This window comes from Impatiens glandulifera, chromosome 5 (assembly GCF_907164915.1).
Source record: "Impatiens glandulifera chromosome 5, dImpGla2.1, whole genome shotgun sequence".
NCBI classification, from domain to species: domain Eukaryota; kingdom Viridiplantae; phylum Streptophyta; class Magnoliopsida; order Ericales; family Balsaminaceae; genus Impatiens; species Impatiens glandulifera.
In genome coordinates, this window is record NC_061866.1 from 34,225,103 (window position 1) to 34,250,327 (window position 25,225).

General features: G+C 35.4%; 1 protein-coding gene across 1 annotated transcript in view; it reads left to right on the forward strand.

Annotated features, from left to right (window-relative positions):
- Positions 1–622: 622 nt before the first annotated feature.
- LOC124938865 (spatacsin) overlaps positions 623–25,225 on the forward strand; it is a 28,181-nt gene continuing 3,578 nt past the window's right edge. Inside the window, exons 1-26 of the mRNA XM_047479390.1 lie at positions 623–762; positions 851–1,000; positions 1,151–1,240; positions 1,851–2,032; positions 2,111–4,159; positions 5,709–5,784; positions 7,533–7,655; positions 8,311–8,551; positions 8,628–9,104; positions 9,180–9,365; positions 9,481–9,774; positions 10,558–11,196; positions 12,130–12,529; positions 12,638–12,780; positions 13,031–13,195; positions 13,664–13,843; positions 14,500–15,057; positions 15,133–15,192; positions 15,320–15,648; positions 15,860–16,280; positions 16,973–17,422; positions 18,343–18,459; positions 18,988–19,109; positions 19,605–20,337; positions 20,663–20,917; positions 24,888–25,070. Coding sequence (XP_047335346.1) covers positions 1,233–1,240; positions 1,851–2,032; positions 2,111–4,159; positions 5,709–5,784; positions 7,533–7,655; positions 8,311–8,551; positions 8,628–9,104; positions 9,180–9,365; positions 9,481–9,774; positions 10,558–11,196; positions 12,130–12,529; positions 12,638–12,780; positions 13,031–13,195; positions 13,664–13,843; positions 14,500–15,057; positions 15,133–15,192; positions 15,320–15,648; positions 15,860–16,280; positions 16,973–17,422; positions 18,343–18,459; positions 18,988–19,109; positions 19,605–20,337; positions 20,663–20,917; positions 24,888–25,070 — 8,391 coding nt within the window. The 5' untranslated portion in view covers positions 623–762; positions 851–1,000; positions 1,151–1,232. The remainder of the gene's footprint in view (positions 763–850; positions 1,001–1,150; positions 1,241–1,850; positions 2,033–2,110; positions 4,160–5,708; positions 5,785–7,532; positions 7,656–8,310; positions 8,552–8,627; positions 9,105–9,179; positions 9,366–9,480; positions 9,775–10,557; positions 11,197–12,129; positions 12,530–12,637; positions 12,781–13,030; positions 13,196–13,663; positions 13,844–14,499; positions 15,058–15,132; positions 15,193–15,319; positions 15,649–15,859; positions 16,281–16,972; positions 17,423–18,342; positions 18,460–18,987; positions 19,110–19,604; positions 20,338–20,662; positions 20,918–24,887; positions 25,071–25,225) is intronic.

Genomic DNA, 25,225 nt, shown 5'->3' on the forward strand with positions numbered 1-25,225 from the left:
ATTATAAAGTAGAGACCGTTTTCAACGGGTACAAATGACATAGCCCGAAGGGTACAGATGACATAGCCCGATGATACATACTAGTTGTGCTATCACATTTTTACCGCAATATTTTTTTTACGGTTTTTTATATTATTACTCGTACAAATGCACGGGATACCTACTAGTTGTAAATTAGAATTACATTAATTTTAATCTATAAATATTTGAACTAAGAAAAATAAAAATATATAACATCTATAAGATCCTAATCCTAGTGTGACAAGTTCAATTTCAATTGAAAACACTTTAAATGAAAACGAAAGACAAAATATTGTTAATTCTCTTTAATTAAAAAAAATATATAAAACAATAATTTTAAGAAAAATTTACAATATAGATAACCAAATTATTTCTCTTTCTTAATAAATAAAAAAAAATACTTATTTTTGAAGAGAAGATTTGATTTTTTTATTACTTAATAAATATATCATTAATTGCTTCACTATCAAATCATTAATAAAAATAATTAAATTATTTATATATTAAAAGTTAAAAAATATTTAACTAATTTAGTCTATATAATCTCAAATAATTCATTTTTATAATAAATAATAAGAATAATAATAATAATAATACAACAGGAATGAAGTCTGGATGGTTCGTAAGAGATGCATAGACAGTAAGACAAAGATGCGTACAGGTCGCAAGCTGTAATAGGAGACGCCGGAGAAGGAGACTGAGTGTTGATTGTTGATTGATATCTCTTCTTCAATCTATCAGGTTCAAATTACACCCATACTTTGCTTCAATATCACAGATTTCCCGGCAGAATCATTCTTCTTACACCACCGTTTTCTAACTTTTGTAGATTCTATACTTGTATATTACACAAAGGACGGACTTTTTCCACACTTTCTGCGCGATTCGACCTACCAGGAAGAAATTACACCTCGTCACTTCTTAATCTTTCTCACAACTGTAGTTGAGTTGGTCACAGATTGTTGCTGGGAAGTGGGAAGTAAGACCCTTAGTTTTTTTTCTTCAATTTGAAGTTGGGTTTCTCGATTCAAGTTATTTTGCGTCTGATTGATTGCTTTTACTGATGGAAGTAGTAACAATTTTATAGACTGAATATTGTTTGTTTGGTCTTTTGATGCATAAACTGCAGGGTCATCTGAAGACCCAATTGTGTTTGATGAACAATTGCATAAGTAAGTCAGATAATTGCCTCCTTGATAGTGGGAGTAGCCATGCCCAAGTAAGTATACTCTTTACATTGAGACATCAATATGATTTATTTTGTATATATTGAATGTGATACACCTTCTTGATAAATTGGGTTATTTTCTTACTAGAACTTGTTCATGCTGTTTCTTATTGTTCTATAACTGTATTCAAATATTATGATATGTACAGTGCGGAGGATAGTTGAACATTGATCCTCTATTTTTCCTTCCCATCTATCTTGTGGCAGTTATATCTTTAATCTTTTGGCTACGAATGAAGACGTTATTCTTACATTGAATTTGCTTGAAGAGAATCTATGCATGAATAGACCAAAAAAACTGTGTGGAACTTTTTCTTTTGTAGGATATTTTTTTCATAGAAATAAAAAAGGATATTTTTTCTTTCTAAATGTGAGTGAGTGGTACGGATGCAGATTTATATTAAATAGGTCATGCGATACTTTTGAAATGGTAGTTATTTTAATTTGGAACTAGATTTTTTCATTAGAAACTGAAACATGATCTTTCACTTGCATGATAAAGAAGGTATTCTCTTATTTTCTTGTGTGTTTGGACATTTTTGCTTTTTTTCCTCACTTTTCCTCTTCATCATTTAAATTCTTGTTTCCCTGGTTATCTTAGGACTAGCATGGATCTCAACTCTGGACATTGTGGTCCATCTATTCTACAGTTGCTTAAGTGGCAGCCGAATGATTGCTTTCTTGATCTATCTGAGTTTCGTGAAGCTTTTATTTCTCCATCAAGGGAGCTATTGCTGTTACTTTCCCATCATTCTGAAGCATTGCTTTTTCCTCTGGTTAAAGGTGACTACGGTCTTTCTCTATAGATACACTCCTTAAAAATTTCCAAAAATCCATTTATAATCCACTTTCTGTTTGCAGGGTTGTCTATATGCCAAAATGATAGCGGAAGTCATCCCTCTGAGAGGTTTTCAGAACCAATAGGCTCTAGTTCACTAGAGTTAACAGTACATAGTCAGTCAGTTTCAAAGGAGAATATATACAACAATTTAGAATCAATAAACATAGACAGTGAAAACAGTTTTAATGCTGAGATTAATTGTTCTAAATCTAACAATTACCCTTATCTTTATGATGTAAAGTCACTGGCTTGGGGTGTATGTGGGGAGTCCTATGAACAGCCTGGAGATGATTCTTTCAGGGAACTGATTTTCATCTCTGGTAGCAATTGTGTGACAGTCCATGCCTTTTGTCAACCTAGAAAAGACAGTAAAGGGTCTGAACTGACTTTGGGTAGTGAGAATGCAGAGGGAAGTTGGGTGGAATGGGGACCTCCAACTTGCTTAACTTCTGACATGGTGGTGGATGATGGTATCACTATGAGCTGTCAATCCCCAGAGGCTGATGGTCCAAATGAAGCCAGGGGAAGTCCAAAAAGATGGTTGCAGACGTTCTTTGTGGAAACTGAAACTAGCAACTTGGATGGTAACATTTGGACTAAGTTCCCCGAGATGTTTTCTATTCCTCCTGATGCGACGGTGGTTTCATTTAGCATTTTTGACAGTGTATCACCATTGCTGGATGTTTTATTGCATGCTCATTCTGGATTAGATACAGAGGTTACTGGGGAAGTTAAGCCATCTGATATTGATTCTAGTTCTTTGGGTGTTCAGTCAAGAAGTTCATATACGTGTTCAAGAGTGTTCCCTTCCAATTCACATCAATTAATTGGGTTCCTTTTGACATCCTTAGATTCACCAGCAGGTGTGCGTAATAAAGACTGCTTAAAAAACTTTATTGCTGTTGCGAAGTTAAGGAGCCGTGGGATACAGTGGGTTTGCACCCTTAATCTTGATAAAATTGTAGACAGTGATCGAAGTGTTGAGTGGGCTGACTTTGGTTTCTCGAATGATTTTCTTGTATGTCTTAGTGCTTCTGGGAAAGTATTCTTCCACCATGTTTTAACAGGCGAATATATTGGAAATCTGGATGCCCTAGAAATTTGCGGATTTCATAATCAGTTAATTCCTCAGGACAAAGAAGATGGTTTTGTGGAAGGTTTTCAGGCTCTTAGAAGTTTGGATAGCCAATATACTCATGAAAATGGATTTGACAGTGATTGTTTCAACCATACCAACAAAATTGTTGGCAAAAGAATATTTAAAAGGCTGCTTTTTGCTTCAAATACTCATTTGTTAGCAGCAGTAGATGAATACAGTGTCATCTATGTTATATGTACTCGAGAACATATACCAACAAAGTATTTTCCAATTGAGAATCGGATCTCACATCTTTGGCAGTTTGAACATGGAATATTAGGTAGTTGGGAAGTCGGGGGTGCTGACATAAGCCAGCAGAAACAATTCTTCACAGGCCACAAAAAAGACAATGGAGTTGGTGGAATTCAAGACAAGCTCATGATGAGAAAAGAAGTTGAAGCTCATGCTGCTTTATGTGCTGCAAGTGATAAAACTGATAATAAGCATCGAATGAGAAGAATCATTCTCCCCATTGATAAATTTAACAAGAATGGTGTAGTTTGTTTCTCTCCTTTTGGAGTCACACAGATGATTGAAAAACATACAAAGGGAATACGTGAGATTCAGATTGCTCACTCATACTTGTATCTTGAGTCAGCAGTTGATGAAGAAAAATTCTGTAATCTTCAAGGTTCAGATACCTTCACAGGAAAAGCCATTGGTTTCACCTTCCAGGGGTATCTATATTTGTTCATGAAAGATGGCCTTTCCATTGTACTACCCTCAATTTCAGTTTCTCCTAATTTCCTTCCTGTTGAAGCCATTGGGTATCAGCAACCGAATACTAGTGCAGCAGGTGAGTATTCATTTGCGCAGACTTTAGAATTCCAAGGACCAAGACAAACATTGTCATCATGGAAAGTGGAAGTTTTAGATCGAGCACTTTTGTATGAAAGCCCTGAAGCAGGAGATCTCTTATGCTTGCAAAATGGTAAATATCCTATGAGAAAAGAATGTTTTTATTGTTCGAGCCTTCATGACCATTTTCAAAAAAGAATGTTTTTATTATTTTAAGGGAAACTTTTTAGTATTGGAAGTAGTTGAACTCTGTTATTCTCTATGCTGCACAAATCGTTCATCTTATATTCGCTGCAATATCCTATTTGTTCTTACTAAATTTGTAGGTTTCATTGGAGAACTAATGGAGAATGTAAATGTTGTGATACAGATTGTGATGTCTAACGTTTGCCAATGTCAAATTGAGCTGCATATCTCCAACATTAACTTGATTGTGATCTCTGCATATATTTGGTACTTTGTGTCCAAGTCTTGATGGCAATTCCTCGTTATATCAGCAAAAGTCATCTGGAAAACAAAACTGAAATTTATATCCTCAAAATTGCCAGTCACTTTTCAGAATTATTTATGATGAAGGTCCTGGTAATAGTTACACTGAGATAGTGCTGTCTCGGCTGGTCTTCTTTTTAACTGGGGATAGAGTCATACTTCTTTCTTACCATTTTATGCTAATCTAATAGATTAATGCCAGATTTTTTTTTATCTTGTTTATCTTTTTAGTATAATAAAAGAAAATACAAAAAGTTATCTCTGAATCCTGACATTTTAAGCAATTTTGATATATGCCCCTAATGTATATCCAGTTAAAATATTTTACCCTTCAACTTGATAAATTGAAGTAAAGCCCTGTTAGCATACTATTAAAGTATATTTTTATTACTTTGACTACCATATCAGTATAATGGCTTACAAAAAAATGGATGTTAGGGTAGCTATGTGCAGAGATTTGATGGCAACTTGTAGAGGCTATTGTTTTTTTTTTACAAATTGGAGGGTATATATTAAAATGGATGGATGTAGCCATGTAGGGATTATCAAGTGATGTCTTTTCCCCTTATAATTAATGCCAAAAGATGTAGATTCATGTATGTATGTCTATGTCTAACAAGTTTCTTTGAACAGTCCCTCTTATGGAGAGTACTATACCAATTACTCAACCAAAAAACTTTCCCAAATTTTGGATCACCAATGATAGAGAAGACTACTAGTCCTGCTCACCTTGGCTTCTTGTTATGCTGATCTCTCTTTAACTTCTTCAAATAATCTCTACTCTCAGATATACTTTTGTTCTTCATATAAACTAGTTACCTACTTTCAGATATAGTTGATTGGTCATTACAGTAAGAAGCCTACTGTGGCAACAATATGGGTTTCTTCTCATTTGTCCTTGAACTTTCCAATAATCTGTGCATTACCTCTATCTTAGTTTAAGCCTTTTCCTTATTTTCTGTTTGATCATTTATAATTTCTTGCATTAATGTTTGGTCAGGCATCTGAGAAACAATGGGTCACTTGTTTGCGTGTCTCAAGATGACCTTTTTATTATATCTGATGTTTCACCTATAATCATGTGAAAAAGATCAATACCATTCTTTTCCATAGATTCTTCTTTAGCATATCTAGTTTGATGCTTTTAACTAACCTTCTTACATTGTCAATGTTCTCTGAATGAAATATTACAGGGTGGGATTTAAAGTTTTCTCGGATACGTCGTTTGCAGCTGGTACTCATCTACTTGAAGTTTGAGGAGATTGAGAAGTAAGGTTCTGAATTTCTTTTCTTGTGCTTGTCCTTTTTTGGGTGAATAAGTGATATAATATGGTTTTTGTGGTTAATATTATGGGAGTATGTGGTGAATGTCCTTTGGTTGATTAGTGGTTAAATTGATGTGTGGGGGATGCATGTGGATGATGTTAGTGGAATAGTGTGAGAAGTATTTCAATTATAGGCGTCCATAATTGTATGAATTAATATATTGACATATAAGCAAGCAAGAAAGTATTTTGGCTGACCGGATACTGGAAATTGAGTCTAAGGTTTTGATGTGATCATTTATTCCTTTTGCAACCATTAATTAATTTAAAATCAGGAGCATTGATCTATCTCCTAGGACTGCAGTGGTTGATTGTGGGCATTGTTTCCCTAAGATCATCTGGAAACTAGTGAACACTTGTAGCCAACATGTTCTTGACTTGTGATGAGAAGGCTCATGACTTAAATGAAAAAAATATCAAGAAATCAGGTATATTAATGACATCAGTAGTCTGCGATTTCAACTCTTGTTTGGAAATTTGTGAACAGTTCACACCCCCATTTAGTTGTGAACCAAACATAATTTCAATTGCTTGACGGGTCCTGAGACATCTCCCTTCATCAGTTCCAATATGCCATCCCTAATTACCTTATAAAGGCGACGTTGAAGAACATAACTGAGGAAATCACTCTTATGCAAAGAAATCTCTTCTACAATTCTTAATTTACCATATTGACTATGTAGAAGTCTATTCTAAGTATTTTTCAATTATCCATGTTAATATTTTGTTCTAAAATAATTATTTGCTACTAATGATCTTAAGGGAGACTTATTAATAGTATCAAAGAAAAATAATACACTGATAAACATTATAGTATTAGCTTTAGGTGGTGTAATGATTATCTATATTAGTTAAGACATTGATTAAAACTTACATATCAGCACACATTTTAAATTAAATTGCATGAAAATATTTTTATATTTAAAAATAAAACACAGATTGTATGCTTATCTAACTATTAATACAATATTTTAGCAAACAAATTTCCCTAATGAGTAAAGCTAACCATTCTTTTTGTCCTGGTTGGGAATTCTTTGATCTTATTGACATCTAACCATTCTTTTTGTTTTCTGTTTTTTTCTCCCTCCCCTTCACCCCCTTTATGTAATTTTCAAACGTTTCTTGCGTTTCATTATTCAATAAAAAGTTGACCTTTCAAAAAAAAAAAACTAATTAGTAAAGCTAAAATCTTAAGCCTACCTTTTGTCTTTAAAGAAGTTTATCCATTAAGAGTAACTATTTTACTGATCATCTAAAATATCCTTCATTAAATATTTATTAGATCTAGCCCTTTCAATACCCTGTTTGAAAACACCTGGAGCTGGAGTGGAGCTGGGTTTGAGTGAAAAAATGTTATTAAATTTGTTCATATAAATATATAATTAAGGTATATTCCAGAATATTATCTCATCTAAATCAAAATTCTAATGAGATACTTGAAAAAAATGTTTTAAAATAAATTTATATATTTCTTTTGTTCAAACCCAGATTCCAACTCCGGATCTGGGTGTTTCCCATTTTCTATGTTTCCCTGTTCCTGGATGTTATAAACTGTGCATCTGTTGCATTCACAATAGTTTTTTGGGGAAATTTGACATCTCAGTTTTTGCTTGTTATATAGTTGCATTTTTTTTTTCTTTATAAAGGTGTAGGATGCAGCTTAAAACTGTTTTGCATTTCTGGTTGATCCAGTGCCTTAGACATGCTTGTGGATGTAAATCTGGCTGAAGAAGGTGTTCAGAGATTGATCTTCGCTGCTATGTTCCTTATGTTAGGCAAAGTTGGTATTGACGGTGATGTTTCTGCAGCATCAAGGTAACCCAGAATTGTCAATTTAGTGTTCACCATATGTTGAATTCTGTTAGATTTTCTTTGAAACTAGTATTACATCTTCAACCCGGAGGGATGTGCAACAGGTTTTGTGATTTTGTTGATATCGAAGACCTACTGATGGTCTTTTATTTGTTTCCACTTTGGGTTACAAAGAGATGTAGATTATTATTTTTTATTTTGAAAATGGTCTTGAAATCAATGTATCTTTTAAGCACAATCCACAAAGCCAAAACAGGAGAAAAGAACTATAGATTCTCTGCACAGGATTTATTGATTTTTTTGGTCATGTTTGTACTATCTTTGCTTTAGTTAATCTTGGGTGTTGTGTTTGTTACAAGGAGACCGATGCAGGTAATATGATGCTTATCTTCTGTTGAGGAAGTTAATTTCTGGTTTCTTTTGCAATAAAGAAGTATTGAATAATTTAGTTTTGTGGTGGAAAATAGTTGACGTGATATTAAATGGAGAAAATATTTTCATAGAAGTTTGTGGTGGAAAATTTATGATGTGAAAAATAGGAAACAATGAAACAAATTGGTCCTAAACAGCCCCTTTAGCTTTTTTGAACTTATCTTTTGCTAGAGGTTAGACATTAACATCATTTCTATATTTCTCATGTCTATTTCTTTTTATACAGAATTCTAGCATTGGCTACCCGCTTCGCCACCAAAATGTTACGCAAGTATGGCTTACTGAAGAGTATGATACAAGAAGCCTTATTGTCATCTCAAAGCCATATGCGGACAGGAGTTTCTTCTCCTTCGACAGTATTACCAGATGTAGAACTTCAGCTTAAGAAGATGTCTCATTTATTAGAAATCATCCGCAATTTGCAGTGTCGGCTTATTGCCAAGTTCAAAAGGCGTAATGAAGGATGGGTATGAAAGAAAGAACTACCTTTGTATTGCTTATTTAGTCTTCTATATGACTGTCTTGTGATCTCACTCTCTGCAGGAGGATGGCATAGATGTTTTAAGTTTGGTAGATGCTCATCATGCTCATGATAACTCGGAGCTATTTGTTTCTGGTGATGCAGTATCAACGGAGACATCACACCAGAACGAACTTTATATTCCTACTCATCTACTGGAACTTAAAAATGGTGAAAATCTGACTCTTGCCCACATGGATTCTCCGAGCTCAGATCCTGCTAACTATGCTGGAATACCCGCCTTACTGCGAGAAGGGAGTGCCTCAGGAATAAATATTCCCTTGGAAAACCCCAAAGATATGATTACACGCTGGGAGACAAATAATTTGGACATAAAAACTGTGGTGAAAGATGCATTGCTGTGTGGTCGTCTTCCTTTAGCAGTTCTCCAACTGCATCTTCATCGCCGAAAGAGTTTGATGGAAGATGAAGATCCAACTAATACTTTCTCTGAAGTTAGGGATGTTGGAAGGGCCATTGCCTATGATCTATTCTTAGAGGTAAGTTTCTAAGGTATTTCATTACTTAAAATAAGGTTGCTTTCATCTTTTGGCTAATTACTTATTCCCCAATAGGGAGAAATTGAACTTGCAGTAGCAACTTTGCTTAAGCTTGGAGACGATGTTGAAACAAGCCTGAAACAGTTATGCTTCGGCACTGTTCGAAAGTCTCTTAGGAAAAAAATTGTTGAGGAGATGATTAAATATGATTACCTTAAACAAGATGACTGGGAATCTTTGGAGAGAATATCACTTATTGAGGTATGTGCCCTTGGATAAATAAACTATGATTTCTCTGACTCAAAATAGTAGAATATCAACTGTCCACTAATGCTGTAATGAAGCTTACCCTCTTTTTTTTTTTCCTGTGTAAAAGAGGAGTTATGGCTGCAGTAGTTTCTGGGAAACATATCATGGACGACAAAAAGAGTCGATGAGAAATCCAGCAGTAAATTTTGAAAGAAAAATCAAATTGTGCCTTTCACACACACCTTCTCTGGACAATCTTACCATCCAGTGTGGTGAGATTGATGGAGTGGTGCTTGGCTCATGGGTTAATATCAGTCAGCATTCCCATGCTCCTGAAGCTGATGAGGACAAGAGTCATGTTGCTTACTGGGTGGCTGCTGCAATCTGGTCTGAAATTTGGGATCAAACTACTGTTGATCGTGTGAGTTATATCACTATGAAGTGAATATTCCATTTTCCCTTATTAACACTCTAATATGACGCATGACTGATTAAATTGACAGATTTTGTATGGCTGCAAACAACTCTCTAATTATAGATTGAGTCTATAACTCCGTGATTGTTTTCTGATTTTTCTGTCTAACACTTTAGAATCTTAAGATTTTCCAAGTTTGGAACCATGTGACTTCATATCCCTTTTGATTTTTTTTCAGGGGGTGCTTCTGCTTTCTGTTGGTCTTATATTGCTCTATTTTATTTATGCCTATGTTGCATGTGACTTATGTTAACTCAGAATGGTGAAGAAGATTGATATTTGAACTAAAGGGAGCTTGTAAAGAAATCTTTTCCAACTGCTTTAAATTTTGTTACCTGTTCCTTTTATGAATATCACTTAAGTGTCAGGTTTGAAGCTTAGTATCAATCTGATTTATAAACATACAATGTATATGGGAAAGATGCATATGTAATTCATAATAAGGTATTGTTTTCAAGAAAGATGTACATCAAGAACTTGTAGGTTTGTTTGTTACATGGTAATATTATTATTTTTGTTTGCGAAAAACATGATAATTTGTACATTACCCATAAAGTGTGAAGTTATTCGGATAGATTTACTCACATCATGTTGAGTCTTGAAGTGTTGTGAGCATGCCTCATCATCTTTCATATTATCTTGGTTGTGTCCTTGTCTTGTGCACATATATTTGTTTATTTGTTGCATTTAACTAACTGATTTATTGTAATCTATACGTTTTCTGTACAGATAGTAATGGACCGCTCTCAAATGACAGATATTGGTGTTTCATGGGAGTCAGAGCTTGAGTATCATATATGCCACAATCACTTGGTTGAAGTCATGAAACTCCTAGATGTAATACCATCATCTATGTTGTCAGATGGACATCTCCAAGTCAATTTGGATAATTTAAATTCTTCGTCATCTTATGATGGGGAATTCCCAGATTATGTCAACTATTCTCATTCTCTCTCAGTGGTGGATACTGTTTCCTTGGATATTCCTGGTGTTAGAATTCTAACACATTCAGCATCTGATATGTGCTCCATGTGGCTAAGAACTATTATGGAGCAGCACCTTGCCCATAAGTCTATTTTTCTGAAGGCTTTTTGGGAGGGGCCATCTGATCTGGTAGCTCACCTTGCTCGTGCAGGATTCATAGGTCAGCCATATCAGATGCCACATATTGATCAGAAAGAGGATTATGTGGTCCCAGATTTATCAACAGTTGGTACATCCATTAACCTTGAAATGCTCCAGGGTGTTAATAAGCTCATTGTTCTTTACATTGTGCAAAATAACTTGCCAAATCTTTTGGACCTTTATCTTGATCACCACAAATTGGCTCTAGATAAAGAATCCTTCCTAATACTACGCGAATCTTCTGTAAGTTGATTCCTGTTTTTTGTCTTTGTATTCGTCCTTCCCTTTATTTTTCAAATGCAGTTGGTTATTCATTTTTTAGATTGCATGTTCATTAGTCTCTTATTGAGTTTTAGTCTACAACTGTTACATGTGGTAAACATTGCTATAAAGCATTGACAACAACTGTTCACTTTCCTCATTCTTTCTTGCATGCTCTATTTCTTTATCTTCTATTATTTGTAGTTCACAGATAATCATGATAAATCTCTCAGAAGTTCCCTTTGATAAATGCGTATGTGTTATTTTCTTGAATTCCATTATGTCAATAAAATAAAAAATATAAAAATTCCCTTCCCGTACAAAATCCCCTTTCTCGGATAGAAGCGAACACATGAAGCATGAAGCTTTTAATTCTCTCAGCTCCATTATGTTGATAATATGCAATGAGATGATGTAATTCTCTGATATGTAATATAGGGTTAGGGTATGAAGAAGGCTGAGTTGGCGGTAGCGGTTGAAGTGTTATGGTTAGGAGGAAGGTGGTTGTGAAGAGGGAAGTTAGTAGTAGAACAATATAAATAGGTTGTTGCAGTTAGGAGGAAGGTGGTTATGAAGAGAATAGTTAGTGGTAGAACAATATAAATAGGTCATTAGTTGTTTAGTTTAGGTATGCTGAAAATTATATGATATTCTGTAATTCCTTTCTAAGGACTCTTTCATCTCAGTCTAGAATTCTCACCATAGGAGTTAGGGTTTTCTCCCCTCACTTTATTTCTATGTAATCCGTTTGTTTCTCTCTAATTGCAATATCACCTTGCATCATTCTCTTAGTGTTCTGGACATGGTGATCAAATTGTTCTAATTGAACTAAGTAATAGAACCTAATGCATGAAATACCAAGGTTGATTTTTTCTTGTCTGCCCCTGTTTTTTTGCATGTTCTCTCTATCTACAGAGAGGAAGTCAATGGGCAGAGTGGTTGTTCTTGTCAAGAATGAAGGGATATGAATATGATGCATCATTTTCAAATGCTCGTTTCATCGCTTCAAATGGATTGGTACATGGTAACAATCTCAGTATACTTGAGATTGATGATATGATTGGCACTGTTGATGACATTGCTGAAGGAGGAGGAGAATTAGCTGCTTTAGCAACTTTAATGTATGCCCGAGCTCCAATTCAAGATTGCCTAAGTAGTGGTAGCGTAAACAGACAGTCAAGCTCCTCTGGACAATGCACACTGGAGAATCTTAGGCCGACCCTTCAGCACTATCCTATTCTATGGCGTACTCTTGTAGCAGCTTGCTTTGGGCAGGACATATGTTGCCAAGTTATTGGCCCTAAAACAAGACCAAGTAAGTTCTTTTCATGCCATTTATTGATAATGTCTTCTCTATTCCATCACGGAGAATTTGTTGTTATTTTCTTTTCTTATTTATTTGTGTTTGTTTTTCAATTTCCAGTGCTAGGTAATTCAGATTTATTTGGCTATCTGGATTGGCGCAAGAACATATTTTTCTCTGCTGGACGTGATACTTCACTTCTGCAAATGCTTCCCCGCTGGTTCCCTAAAGCTGTCAAGAGACTGATTCAACTTTATGTGCAGGTTATCTTTCTCATTTTCTCAATTGCTAACCAGTATCCTGAAAAAGAAAGATATACATTTCTTTACTACTCTAATATGAAGAGGGTCATGTGACACTACTTCTAATGGAAGATTATTTAATCTATTATATATCTTACACTGGTACAATAGATACTCCGTTTGATGAAGTTCATCTAATTACTTTCCATGAGTTATAGTTGAACTTCAGTTGGTGTTGAAATTAATTTTCTAGTTTATTTCCTCAATGCAGGGGCCACTTGGTTGGCATTCACTAACTGGTCTATCCACTGGAGAAGTCTTACTTGGAGATATTGACTATTTAGTGTCTGCTAATATGCACGATGTTAGTCCCATATCATGGGAATCTGCTATACATAAGTGTGTTAAAGAACAGCTGTATGCTTCTTCGCTGGAGGTACGACTTTTCACGGTTACTTTGTGGAATTTCATCTTGGATTGTAAACAAGGCCATGCTATAATTTCTCTTCCTAATCTTTTCAGCAGCTGAAATAGAATGGCTCTGATCTCATTAATAAACTTTATTTTTCCCATATGCGATGCTAGGCTGATGCTGTTAACATTAATTCATTATTGATTCTGGTGCAAATAATAAATCAACAAAAACAAAATGCTTATTATATTACATAGAACAGTTCATGGAGAGAGAGGAGGGGTGGTGGTAACAGTGTCTTCTTCACAGGCCAATACATTTTTTCTTTTTCCTTCTTTGAAGGAATTTTCAGCAAGATAGATTCAAGCTGTCTTTGCTTGATTAGAATATTATTGTTGCTAATTTAGATGTGAAGCGAGTATAATTGATTTATTTTTTTGTTTCTTATTGCCTTTTGTCTCATTTCTGTCCTCTCATTTGTCTTGCCTTCAGAAAAATAGGATTGGGCTGGAGCACCATTTGCATCGCGGACGTGCTTTGGCAGCTTTTAATCATCTTCTTGCTGTCAGAGTTCAAAAGTTGAAATTGGAACAGGCGCAGATCAATGACAAATCAGATATGCAACTGCTTTTGGCACCTATAACAGAAAGCGAAGAACCTCTCCTTTCATCTGTAGGGCCAATTTTGCCAGTGCACCCAAATTATTTTTCTAGATCTTATCTTTATCAAATTTCTGATCTCAGAATTCTACGGCTAGACTTATTGCTCACTCAGTATATGTCCCATCAAGAGTTTCAAATTTTATTTCCTTTCTGTTATCTATATGGTTCACCAACTCTGACTGTTAGTCCTATATTGACTTTTCTTTTAATTTCCTAAGTCTAAGTTTTGTTCTATGTTTATCACGGAAACACAGGGAGGGTGTGATGCATGAATGTGATGCATGAATTTACATGTCCACAACTTTTGTCGCTATAATGTTAATAAGGAAGTTTAAAAGTGCCAACTTAAAGTGCATATGAAATGCTTTACTTACTTTCCCTTCTTTTGTCTTATCCTGGACACAATACTCTCTTCTTTATGTATGAGAAAAATATCTTAGATTATGAATATCATCAGCTTCAGAAGCATGATTTCCTTACATAATTTATTTAGACTAAATAGATATGAAGTTCCATTTCCTTGTGCATTAAAGTTCTGTTTCTGGCTTGTCCTAGCACATCAGGGGCTCTTCAGATATTATTATAGGGGAAAAGAGAAATGGTATTATTAATGAAAATGATCATAATATGTCAACTTTTCTCATATCTTGTTCTTATAACCTCTAGGTTTTGCCACTTGCTATCAAACATTTCGAAGATTCTCAAATGGTGGCTTCATGTGCCTTTCTCCTGGAGCTGTTTGGTTTATCTGCCAGAATGCTTCAGATAGATGTTGCAGCTTTAAGACGGATATCTTCTTTCTATCAGTCCTCTGAGTATGCTAATAGTTACAAGGAATTCTCACCTAAGAGCTCTGCATTTCATTCAATATTGGAAGGAAATAATATTACTGATTCTCTTGCTCAAGCATTGGCAGATGAGTATATGCGCCATAACCCTCTTGGGATCTTAAAGAAGCCAGAAACTCCTTCTGTGTCTATTAAACGATCCTCTCGAGCTCTATCACTTGTTTTACAGCATCTGGAGAAGGCAAGCCTTCCAATGTTATCTGATGGAAAGACTTGTGGTTCTTGGCTATTGAATGGAAATGGTGATGGTGCTGCACTAAGGTCTCAGCAAAAACTTGCAAGTCAGCACTGGAATCTAGTTACAAATTTTTGTCAAATGCATCATATTCCTTTGAGCACTAAATACCTCACTATGTTATCAAGAGACAATGACTGGGTATGTCTTTATTGATTTCATATTTTTAAATTACAACTGATGACATTCAAAATCTACATGTTATGTGTTTATTAGGTTGGGTTTTTGTCAGAAGCTCAGATTGGTGAATATTCGTTAGAATCTGTCATTCAAATTGTAAGTTTCAAGCTATAGTGATAATTCCACTGTTTTTTCTTGCTATCCCCGACTCCCTGCAGAAAAAGAGGGTTGAGAAAGGAGGCACGGAATTAGGTGTTAACTTTTGTAGCTCTCTGTATTACAGGCATCAAAAGATTTCTCTGATACTCGTTTAAGAAACCACATACTGACTGTTCTGAAGGGATTGCTAGCAAAGAAGAAAATAGGTTCTTCACCAACTTTGGATACTTCTGAAAATAAGGGAGGAACTGCTATTTCTGAAGAAAACACGTTTATCCCTACTGAACTTTTTGGGATTCTGGCTGATTGTGAGAAGCAGAAAAGTCCTGGAAAGGTCCTCCTGCTGAAAGCAAAAGAATTGTGTTGGTCTGTATTGGCAATGATTGCATCATGCTTCTCAGATGTGACTCCTTTGTCCTGCTTGACAGTTTGGCTGGAAATAACTGCAGCAAGGTTGTTGCTCCATTTTTTTTCCTTTTTGGAGGACAACAATTTTCATTCTTACAAAGGATTCCCGTTTAAGAAATATTTTACTTCCACTTGAAGCTATAGCATTATGAAGGCAATAGGAAATTGTTATGTTTTCCATTTCTCTTTCTATAGCTTGCGGTCATGAAAATTTCTGCAGCCTTTTGAAATTATCTCATTCATTTCTCTTTTGTAGGGAGACTTCCTCTATTAAGGTGAATGACATTGCCTCACAGATTGCCTGTAGTGTTGCAGCAGCTGTTGAAGCTACTAATTCACTTCCACCAAGTAGTAGGGATCTCACATTTCATTACAACCACAAAAGTCCAAAACGGAGAAGGCTGATTGAACCTCAAAAGATGAATCACTCAGCTTCCTTATCAGGTAGCACTACTACAGCTACCTCATCAGTTTTTTCTTCCCAAGGCCTTAATGCTGGTGAAGAAAATAGAGAACGAAGTGGTGTAAGCATCCTGAGTGATTCTGAAGAGGCTCCGGTTTCATTATCAAGGATGGTTTCAGTGCTTTGTGAACAACATCTGTTTCTACCTCTGCTAAAAGCTTTTGAGATGTTCCTTCCATCGTGCACTCTTTTACCTTTTATCCGAGCCCTTGAGGTATGTCAATATGAATTCAAGAACTAGCCTTTTAATTCTATTTGAGCTGTCTATTTGTTTATAAATTTACATATTTAATAACTTCTTTGGTTCATTTTATTTCACTTTTCCTCTATTGCATGTGGAGATTCAGCTCCTAATTGTGTACACTAATATTTATTAGAACCAATGATCTTGAGATTGCATTCATCTGACAAGTTGTGGGAGACTAGATGCACCTTGAGGTGCTTCTAGGCGTGCATGCATTTATATTAGACCTTTGATCTTTTGTTTGCTTATTGTATTTCTTGATCTTTATGGGAATGCTTGATGGAGTTGTGCTATATCTTTTTGTCATCAATAAGGTGGGATGTCCCTTAGTCCATGGGCATTGCTCTTGTGTTTAGTAAAACTTGTGAATGTATTGGTATTTGTCCATCTGTTGGTAATCATATTATATAATTTTTCTGACATTCCTTATTCCCCTAGAATGATCTCTTGTTACAAAGGTTTCGGTATGCCAAATAGAACATATTTATTTTATATATTTTGTTTATCTCCTAATTGAAGTTTATTCAATATGAACAGGACCCATTTGTGTTATGCTCATTTTGAACTAATGTATTGCAAAGTAACTTCAACTATTGATAGGAATTCTATTCTTTCCCTGATAAAGTTCAGTTACTAGTTTCTCTTTGTGTAACTGAATCCAGGCATTTTCACAAATGCGGCTATCCGAAGCCTCTGCCCATCTAGGATCTTTTTCTGTCAGACTTAAGGAAGAACTTACACAGCCAAAGGGACAAATTGGAAACTCGTGGATTAGCTTAACTGCTGTAAAAGCTGCTGATGCAATTCTCTCAACTTGTCCATCACCTTATGAAAAGAGATGTTTACTGCAACTTCTTTCAGCAACAGACTTCGGAGATGGAGGATCTGCTGCATCTAATTACAGGCGACAGTATTGGAAAATTAATTTAGCTGAACCTTGTTTACGTAATGATAATGGTCTACGACTTGGAAATGAGACTTTAGATGATGCTTCTCTTCTAGCAGCACTGGAGAGAAATGGGCGTTGGGATCAAGCACGGAATTGGGCTAGGCAGTTAGAGGACAGTAGCGGTTCTTGGAAATCTGCTGTCCATCACATTACTGAAACCCAGGTGTGCAATTATCTGTCTGCTGCATTTATAAACATGAACATGAATCTTAGTTTGACATAGTTCTCTGAAGTTGAGTTTTTTCATGTACTTGTAACTTAATATGGTATCGGAACTGTGATTTCAGAAAGCCCTAGATTGAACCTTGTCAGAAAAGATTCGTTCAATTTGTGAATTGACACTGCCCACTTATCTATGCGCATGCAATACTGTTTGAATATGAGGGGCCCCAATGAGTATTAGTAATAGTGGGAGTATTTGAATCTAACGACTAGAGTTGCAATTACGTTTGGATGTTTGACATTTTCTTAGAGATTTATATTAAATCAAAACTAGACACGTTAGCATTTCTAGATGTTGATTTCAGATAGAGATAGACAATATTACTTAGAATATATAAGTCTTGTAACTTTTAGATTGTTAAACATACCAATTGTTTAAACTGTATACATGAGAGTAAAATTTTCAATTCCTAGCCTGTTGGCCCCGTCTTCTACATTTATAATTCTCTCTTGTCATAGTCACTCCAAATTAAACGAGCCCCTATGATGTTGTCCTGCTAAAGAAAATCTGCTTCTAAATGGTAGAATCTTCTGTGGAGTGTAAGGGGTGACAGATAGTGGTTATGCTATAATCAAGGAATCCTCTTCTAAAATCTACACATGCATAAAATTGATTTTTTTTCCAAACATAATATTTTAGATGAGTTGGATTCTATTTTATTTTAAAACTTAAAAAAATCAGCCTGATAGCTTCGCTTTTTAGATAGTTCTTTTACACAATTTCATTCCAGCCATCATAAATAACGGTTCCATCTCCTTTTTATTCTTGTCTGCTCCCCCAGATCACTTCATTTTACCATCTATCCATATGACATCTATTTATCCATGTATTTATTTGTTTATCCATGCACACACTTGCAGGCAGAGTCCATGGTAGCAGAATGGAAAGAGTTCCTTTGGGATGTACCTGAGGAAAGAGTTGCTTTATGGGGTCATTGTCAAACATTATTTGTTAGATATTCTTTCCCCCCACTACAGGTATTCTTCATTAAACAAGCTAAATTATGCAATGGTAGCTCACTTATCACATATTTCAACGAAACATTTTCATCTCCGAAATCTGGACTGCTGTTTTTTTAACATAGCTGTGAATTAATGTAGGAAGAACTAACAACCAGTATTTGAGGCTCTTTGACCTTTGTCTTCGATTATTCTTCATCGCATTAACGCATCATATGTTTCTCTTTAGTTATGTCTTCAAGCTCTTTGCAAACAAAATCACGTGCAAAATCAAATAATTCTCTCTTATCTTATTAACTAGCGAACTCTCCGCCTTACTTTTTTTTTTGGGAAACTCTCCGCCTTACTTAAGTATGATGTATTGGGTCTATTAGCGGTTGTTAATTCTTCCTCCGTTTGTTGAGAACTAGGGTTGAAAAATCAACAGTCGAGCTTGATTTCTTTGTTGACGTGGCATTATTTCCCCTCTATAATATGCCTAACATATTGTTGCACTCATCTTTCAGTGTAATCATATGCCAACTTCTATCTGTTTTTGGGTTGCAGGCAGGAACATTTTTCTTGAAACATGCAGAAGCAGTGGAGAAAGATCTTCCAGCCAAAGAACTTCATGAATTGTTGCTTCTCTCTCTGCAGTGGCTAAGTGGGTTGATAACTCAATCTAATCCGTAAGTAATTTCTTTCTGAGCTTGTTTATTCCTTTGATTTTATTCTATCAATATATACAGGTTTCAGTCATTTTCCTTGAGAACCATATTTGGATTTCCCTCCATAAGTGTTCCTAATGTTCATAACTTTTATTTATTTATACAAGAATATAGGGAGTCTGATTACTCTCTAATATTATAAGAGATGATAGTCATTCCAGTATGGCACCACTGATTCTATTGCTTAACCTTGATTTGTCTTTCTGACAAAACGAGATGCAAAGTGGATACTATCTCTTGAAGGAAGAACTAGTGTTTTTTCATCTACCTCTGATTCTTATGCAAAAATCAATTTGAACACCTGGATTCCTTTTCTTTTAGTTGTGGCAGTGCAACTTCTACTATTCTGTTTTATAAATATGAAATTCAATATATATAGGTTTTTTTCTTATAAATTTCAGTTCTGTGTTCTAGAGTTTTTTCCTAATACTTATTTTTTTAACATGATTGCTTCAGAGTGTACCCTTTGCACCTTCTGCGAGAGATTGAGACAAGAGTGTGGCTCCTGGCAGTGGAATCTGAAGCTCAGGTGAAAAGTGATGGAGACTTCTCATCCAGTTCTGGCAGGGAAAATGTGACTGGAAAGTTCTCTAGTATGATAGACAAGACTGCCAGTATTATCACAAAAATGGACAATCATATAGGTGCTATGATGAGAAAATCTGAGAAAAATGATTCATGGGGAAATAACCAGATACATAATAGGATATCACAATTTGTTGATAGTGGCTTTACACATAATGTTGGTGTTGGCACAAAGACAAAACGCAAAGTTAAAGGCTCTGCACCATCAAGAAAACCTTTGTTATCAGATGTTGTGGAGAAAACCAGTGACGCTGAGGATAGTTCTATTCTCAATTTGAGAAATGATTCACACTTGGTAGATGAGAGCTCTAAGATAGAAGCATCCTTTTCAAGATGGGAGGAAAGGGTTGGGCCCCAAGAACTGGAAAGAGCTGTTCTTTCTTTATTAGAATTTGGGCAAATAATTGCTGCAAAACAGCTCCAGAATAAGTTGTCCCCAGCACAATTGCCTCCCGAATTCACACTTGTTGATGCTGCTTTAAAACTGGCAGCGGTTTCTGCTCCTGCCAACAAAGTATCCATATCAATGTTGGATGAGGAAGTACGCTCAGTCATTCACTCATACAGTATGAAAGCAAACTCCTCTGTTGTTGACCCGCTTCAGGTTACAATATACAGCCCTTTTAATTGGACTTAAGAATTCTCTCATGGCTTGCAAATTATTCTGTTCTGTGATGAGATGTTATTGAAGATTAAACACTACTATATAATGTAAATGATACCACATGACAATCTTGCTAAATAGCAAATTACTCCTGCCATGTTGGTTATGCTATTAGTTCCTAGGTAGACTGAACTACCAGCTACGTTTTTACCTAGTACTAATTTTATGCATGTATTTTTTATGCATAATTCTATCTTCAATTGATCCAATATATATTTTAGTTTTGACTGATTTATGAACTAACAAGTTCTCTGTTCAATTATAGGTCCTGGAGAGCATGACAAACCTGTTTGTAGAAGGAAATGGGCGGGGACTATGCAAGAGAATTATAGCAGTGGTAAAAGCTGCAAATATTTTGGGTCTTCCGTTCTCAGAGGCTTTCGAGAAGCAGCCAATAGAACTGTTGCGGTTACTATCTCTAAAGGCACAAGATTCCTATGATGAAGCTAACCTCCTCGTGCAAACTCATTCCATGCCAGCTGCTAATATTGCCCAAGTACTTGCCGAGTCCTTCTTGAAGGTGTCTCTCTCACCTACATCTACTAGCATATCTGTTACACTATTAATAATTTAGATGATGCAAGTGAGCAAAGTATCAAATCAAGAATCTGGAAATTTTTTGTTGCAAAACTTGATGTCATCCTTGCATTCTTTTGGCTTATCACTAACAGTCTTTTTAGTGTTCCAAACTCAACTACTGACATTGGTTTTTTTTTACTAGGATACATCATCTATTAATACTATTTACATTCAATAATTTAAGGAAATAGTGTGCAGTAAAATATGTTAATAAATCAATCTTCCTAATTTGATATCATATTTTCCTAATTTGATTTGTAACAATCTTTGACCAATTCTACACTCATCCTCAAGTTGGGACGTACAAATTGTGTATTCCAACTTGTTACATACTTGGTGAAATTGGTTCTTGGGAGAGCCTTTGCGAGGTTATCTACTTATTTGACTCCGTGAAGGATGTTTGTGTGTTCCATGACTACATTTTCAAAATTATCTTAGATGAATTGTCTATGTCAATATGTGTTGTTCTATCATGGTGTTTCAGATTCATTGCAATACTCATAGCTTCCATATTTGTTTTTTTAAAAGGTCAACTTTTCATTAGAACAAAATTAAGAAGCATTCAAAGGGTTACATATTGAGGGGAGAAGAGAGAGAAAAACAAAAAGAGAAAAAAAAAGCACAAAGAAGGCTAAATGCCAATAAGATAAAAAATTGCTCATCCCGTACAAACCCCCCTTTTTCGGATAGAAACAAACACATGGAGCATAAAGTCCTTGATTCTTCCAGCTCCAAACCTTTTCTCTGGAATATTCTTCAATTCATTTCTTTCCAAATTGACCACCACATGAAGAGGAGGATAGTATTTCAATCGTCAGTGATGTTATTGCTTCCTCCTTACCTTATCCATTTTTAAGCGACACGTCCTAGAAGTCATAGCTTCATATTATAGGCATTGAAGTTTGATAGTCTTTTCGGTTGACACTGTGTTCACTTTGTATTTTTCAATCCATTATTCCTTGGCTCCAAGTAGAACAACTTGAATTTCAGCTTCAATGTTGCTCCTTGAGACCACAGACTGCTTCTTTCTTTTCCACGTGACTAGATTTCCCAAGTATATGTACTTTGATTAGAAATGTCTCAAACTCAATATACTTTGTTACCTCAATTCTCATTCTTCTAGAACAATAGTCCTTTGCCTAAAGTCAAGATTATGCAGACAACTCTCATATTCTCATGCGTAGAACTATTCATCACCGACTTAGTACATTATCTAAAACAGATTTGGGGTCGTGTGCGTGAGAAAGAGAAATAAGTCATCCCACCAGCCGTGATATGTCATTCCAAGAGTCAATGATATCTCCCGGTGTTTCGTGCCCTATCACTCTTAAGCAATCTTTTGTAAGGGTCAATTGGAGTGTAAACCTAGCATATGCCTATTTCCTTCAACATGCCCACTTTATACTTGCATTGTGACACATATTCTAAGAAAGAACTTAATGATTACCAAGGTCTTTGATAAGAATAATTTCATCTACATATATGACAAGGACTACAATCTTATTTCCAAGAGAAGTTTTCACGAAAGGAAGTTTGTTCAACATAGCACCTAGTGTACCCATGCTTTATGAATGATAATTCAACATAGCACCTAGTGTACCCATGCTTTATGAATGATTTCACAAATTTATCGAACCATGATCTTGGAGATTTGTTTCAGAACTGATAATGATTTATGGAGTTTGCAAACTCTGGTGGGAAAAGAAGTTTCAATTCTTGAGGTACCTTCATGTGTTTTTTCTCCTAAGTTGCTATTTAGGAAAAAATCAGGTTGATGTAGTGACTGGTCATTGTTTTTTTGTGACCCGGGTTTATTCCCGGGGTGTCTAGCATAACCCCCCATAGCCATGGCCCTTTTAAATCAGAGCAAACAAATACTTTAGTAAGTAAACTTGAGGGGGTTACCTTAGTGTACTGGACTTATATTTTGAAGGGCTTGAAGGGATTGATAATGCATTTTGTTGATAGTATAGGCAGTTGTGTATGCAACATCACCTAAAAGGCACATTAGTGACAAACATGAGATGATGGGTTACCTCGTTAAGATGAAGTTTTTTTTTGTGTTCAACAATCCTCTGTTTTGTTGAAGTGTGTCAACACAAGAGTTGAGGTGTACACCAATGGCAGAGAGATAAGACCCTAGAACAAGAACAAATTATTTTTGTGTTGTGTGGTTAGTTTGATTGGCTGGATGATGGTTTGAAATTCATTGAGTTAAATTGCTTAAAAATGTGACCAACCTCATATTCTCTTAACGAAGAATAACCAAGTTGGTCAAGTGTGATCATCAAAAAGCAAAGGTGACAAACCACCACTTCTTTGTAATGGTTGTGACACGAGATGAGCCCCAAACATCATGTGAATAAGTATGAAGGGACAAGATGGGGTATAACCTATACCTGTGTTTGGCAAGCTGACATAATTCACACTGAAAGGAGTGACCATCTTTGTGTTAACAAATAAATTTATGGAGTAGTTTTGCAAGAAATATGGAATTGACCTAGGCACAAATATCATAACATGATTTCAATGTCTTTCTTTATACTAGAATTAAACGCTAAATGAGTATGTCTTTTTTGCAAAAAAATAAAAGAAAAGCTGAATGATTAACTTAATTTCCGCCGTGGGATTGTGGTGGTGAAGGGTTGTGGATGATGTATACACCCCAAAACACAATTTAGCTTTGACAATCTACTGAATTCATGCCCCGATTCACACAAATTGTTGGAATATTTAGCATAACATCATAGATCAACAATCAATATTACTAAAGATAATAGATTGCGATCCAAGGTGAGGACATGAAAAACATATTGTAGGTGTATATTTGGTGTAATGCGCGTTGCACCAAGCTCGAAAAAAGAAACTACAATGTAGCAGGGCGGCGACACTGATAGCAACAGGTGGGAGCCACTTTGTGGAGGTTCGGAATTCAAAGTACCGGTCTTGTACCATGAAAGTTAGTGCATAACTAAAAGAGAAAGTAGATTTTGAATGATTAAAACTAGAGTACAAGCATCTAATAATACAATTTATATTCATTAGTTTAAAGAAACAATATCTAGTAAAATATGTTAATAAATCAAATCTTCTTAATTTGGTATCATATTTTCAAATTTGCTTTAGGGTATAAGGACATATATATCCACTCTTTTCCAAAACTGAAAAATCTAAACTCCAAAATGGCAAATCACAAACTATTTTAATTGGTGGAACATTATTACATGTAGTAGGGTTAGGGTTACTAAAAGATGCATAATAGTAAATTAGCCACAAAAATGTTATTATATTTCTGTGTAGTTAGTTAGAGCAGATGTCTCTCTCTTACAAATAAGACAAGCCTTTATACTGTACAAAGTGGCTGAGGGAATGGGATAATCAATGAAGAATAGTCTTGGCATGTTTCTCATTCTCCCTTGGATTTCACCTCAAGTTCTCTTCTCATTTCCTGAATATTCCAAACCTCTTACTAATTTCCATCATTAAAAATAAATGACCCGCCCTCCCTGTTAACACCCTACGACTCTCCACGTTTAACCCCAGTGCAATAACTAAAAGAAAAAGGATGAATAATGTACTAGTTAAAGGAGTTCATGTATACATTTCTCCCCTTTGAAATGTTCTTTTATCCTTTGAACAATGTTTGATCAGTTCTACAAATTAATGCCAAAATCTACTGGTCACAAAATGATATATAGCAGTAGACTTTGCTGAATATCTGGACGATATAGCTTTCTTTATACAATTTGATGCCAGAACAAATGGGATATTTTTCATAGTCCTATAAAATTTCTCGCATGTTCTTTTCATCACATGATAACTTTAGGTATGCTTTAGAGACATGATTCTTGTTGCTTATTTTTCAATGTAATTTTACATATTAAGAGACTTATGTGAGTGATGTATGCTAGGGCTTGTTAGCTGCACATAGGGGTGGATATATGGAGTCACAGAAGGAGGAAGGACCATCTCCTCTGTTGTGGAGATTCTCAGACTTTTTGAAATGGGCTGAGTTGTGTTCATCAGAACCTGAAATTGGTCATGCTTTGATGCGTCTCGTCATTACTAGCCAAGAAATTCCACATGCTTGTGAGGTATGATTTCAATTTTGCTACCTTTTCTTTTGCTTAATAATATCATAAGTGACATTTATGTGTACTCTTTCTGAACACCATGACACACAATGAACATTTTATATCGATAATATCTGCACTCTTGGATGGTTAAGACAATGTTCCTAGCCTGTAGT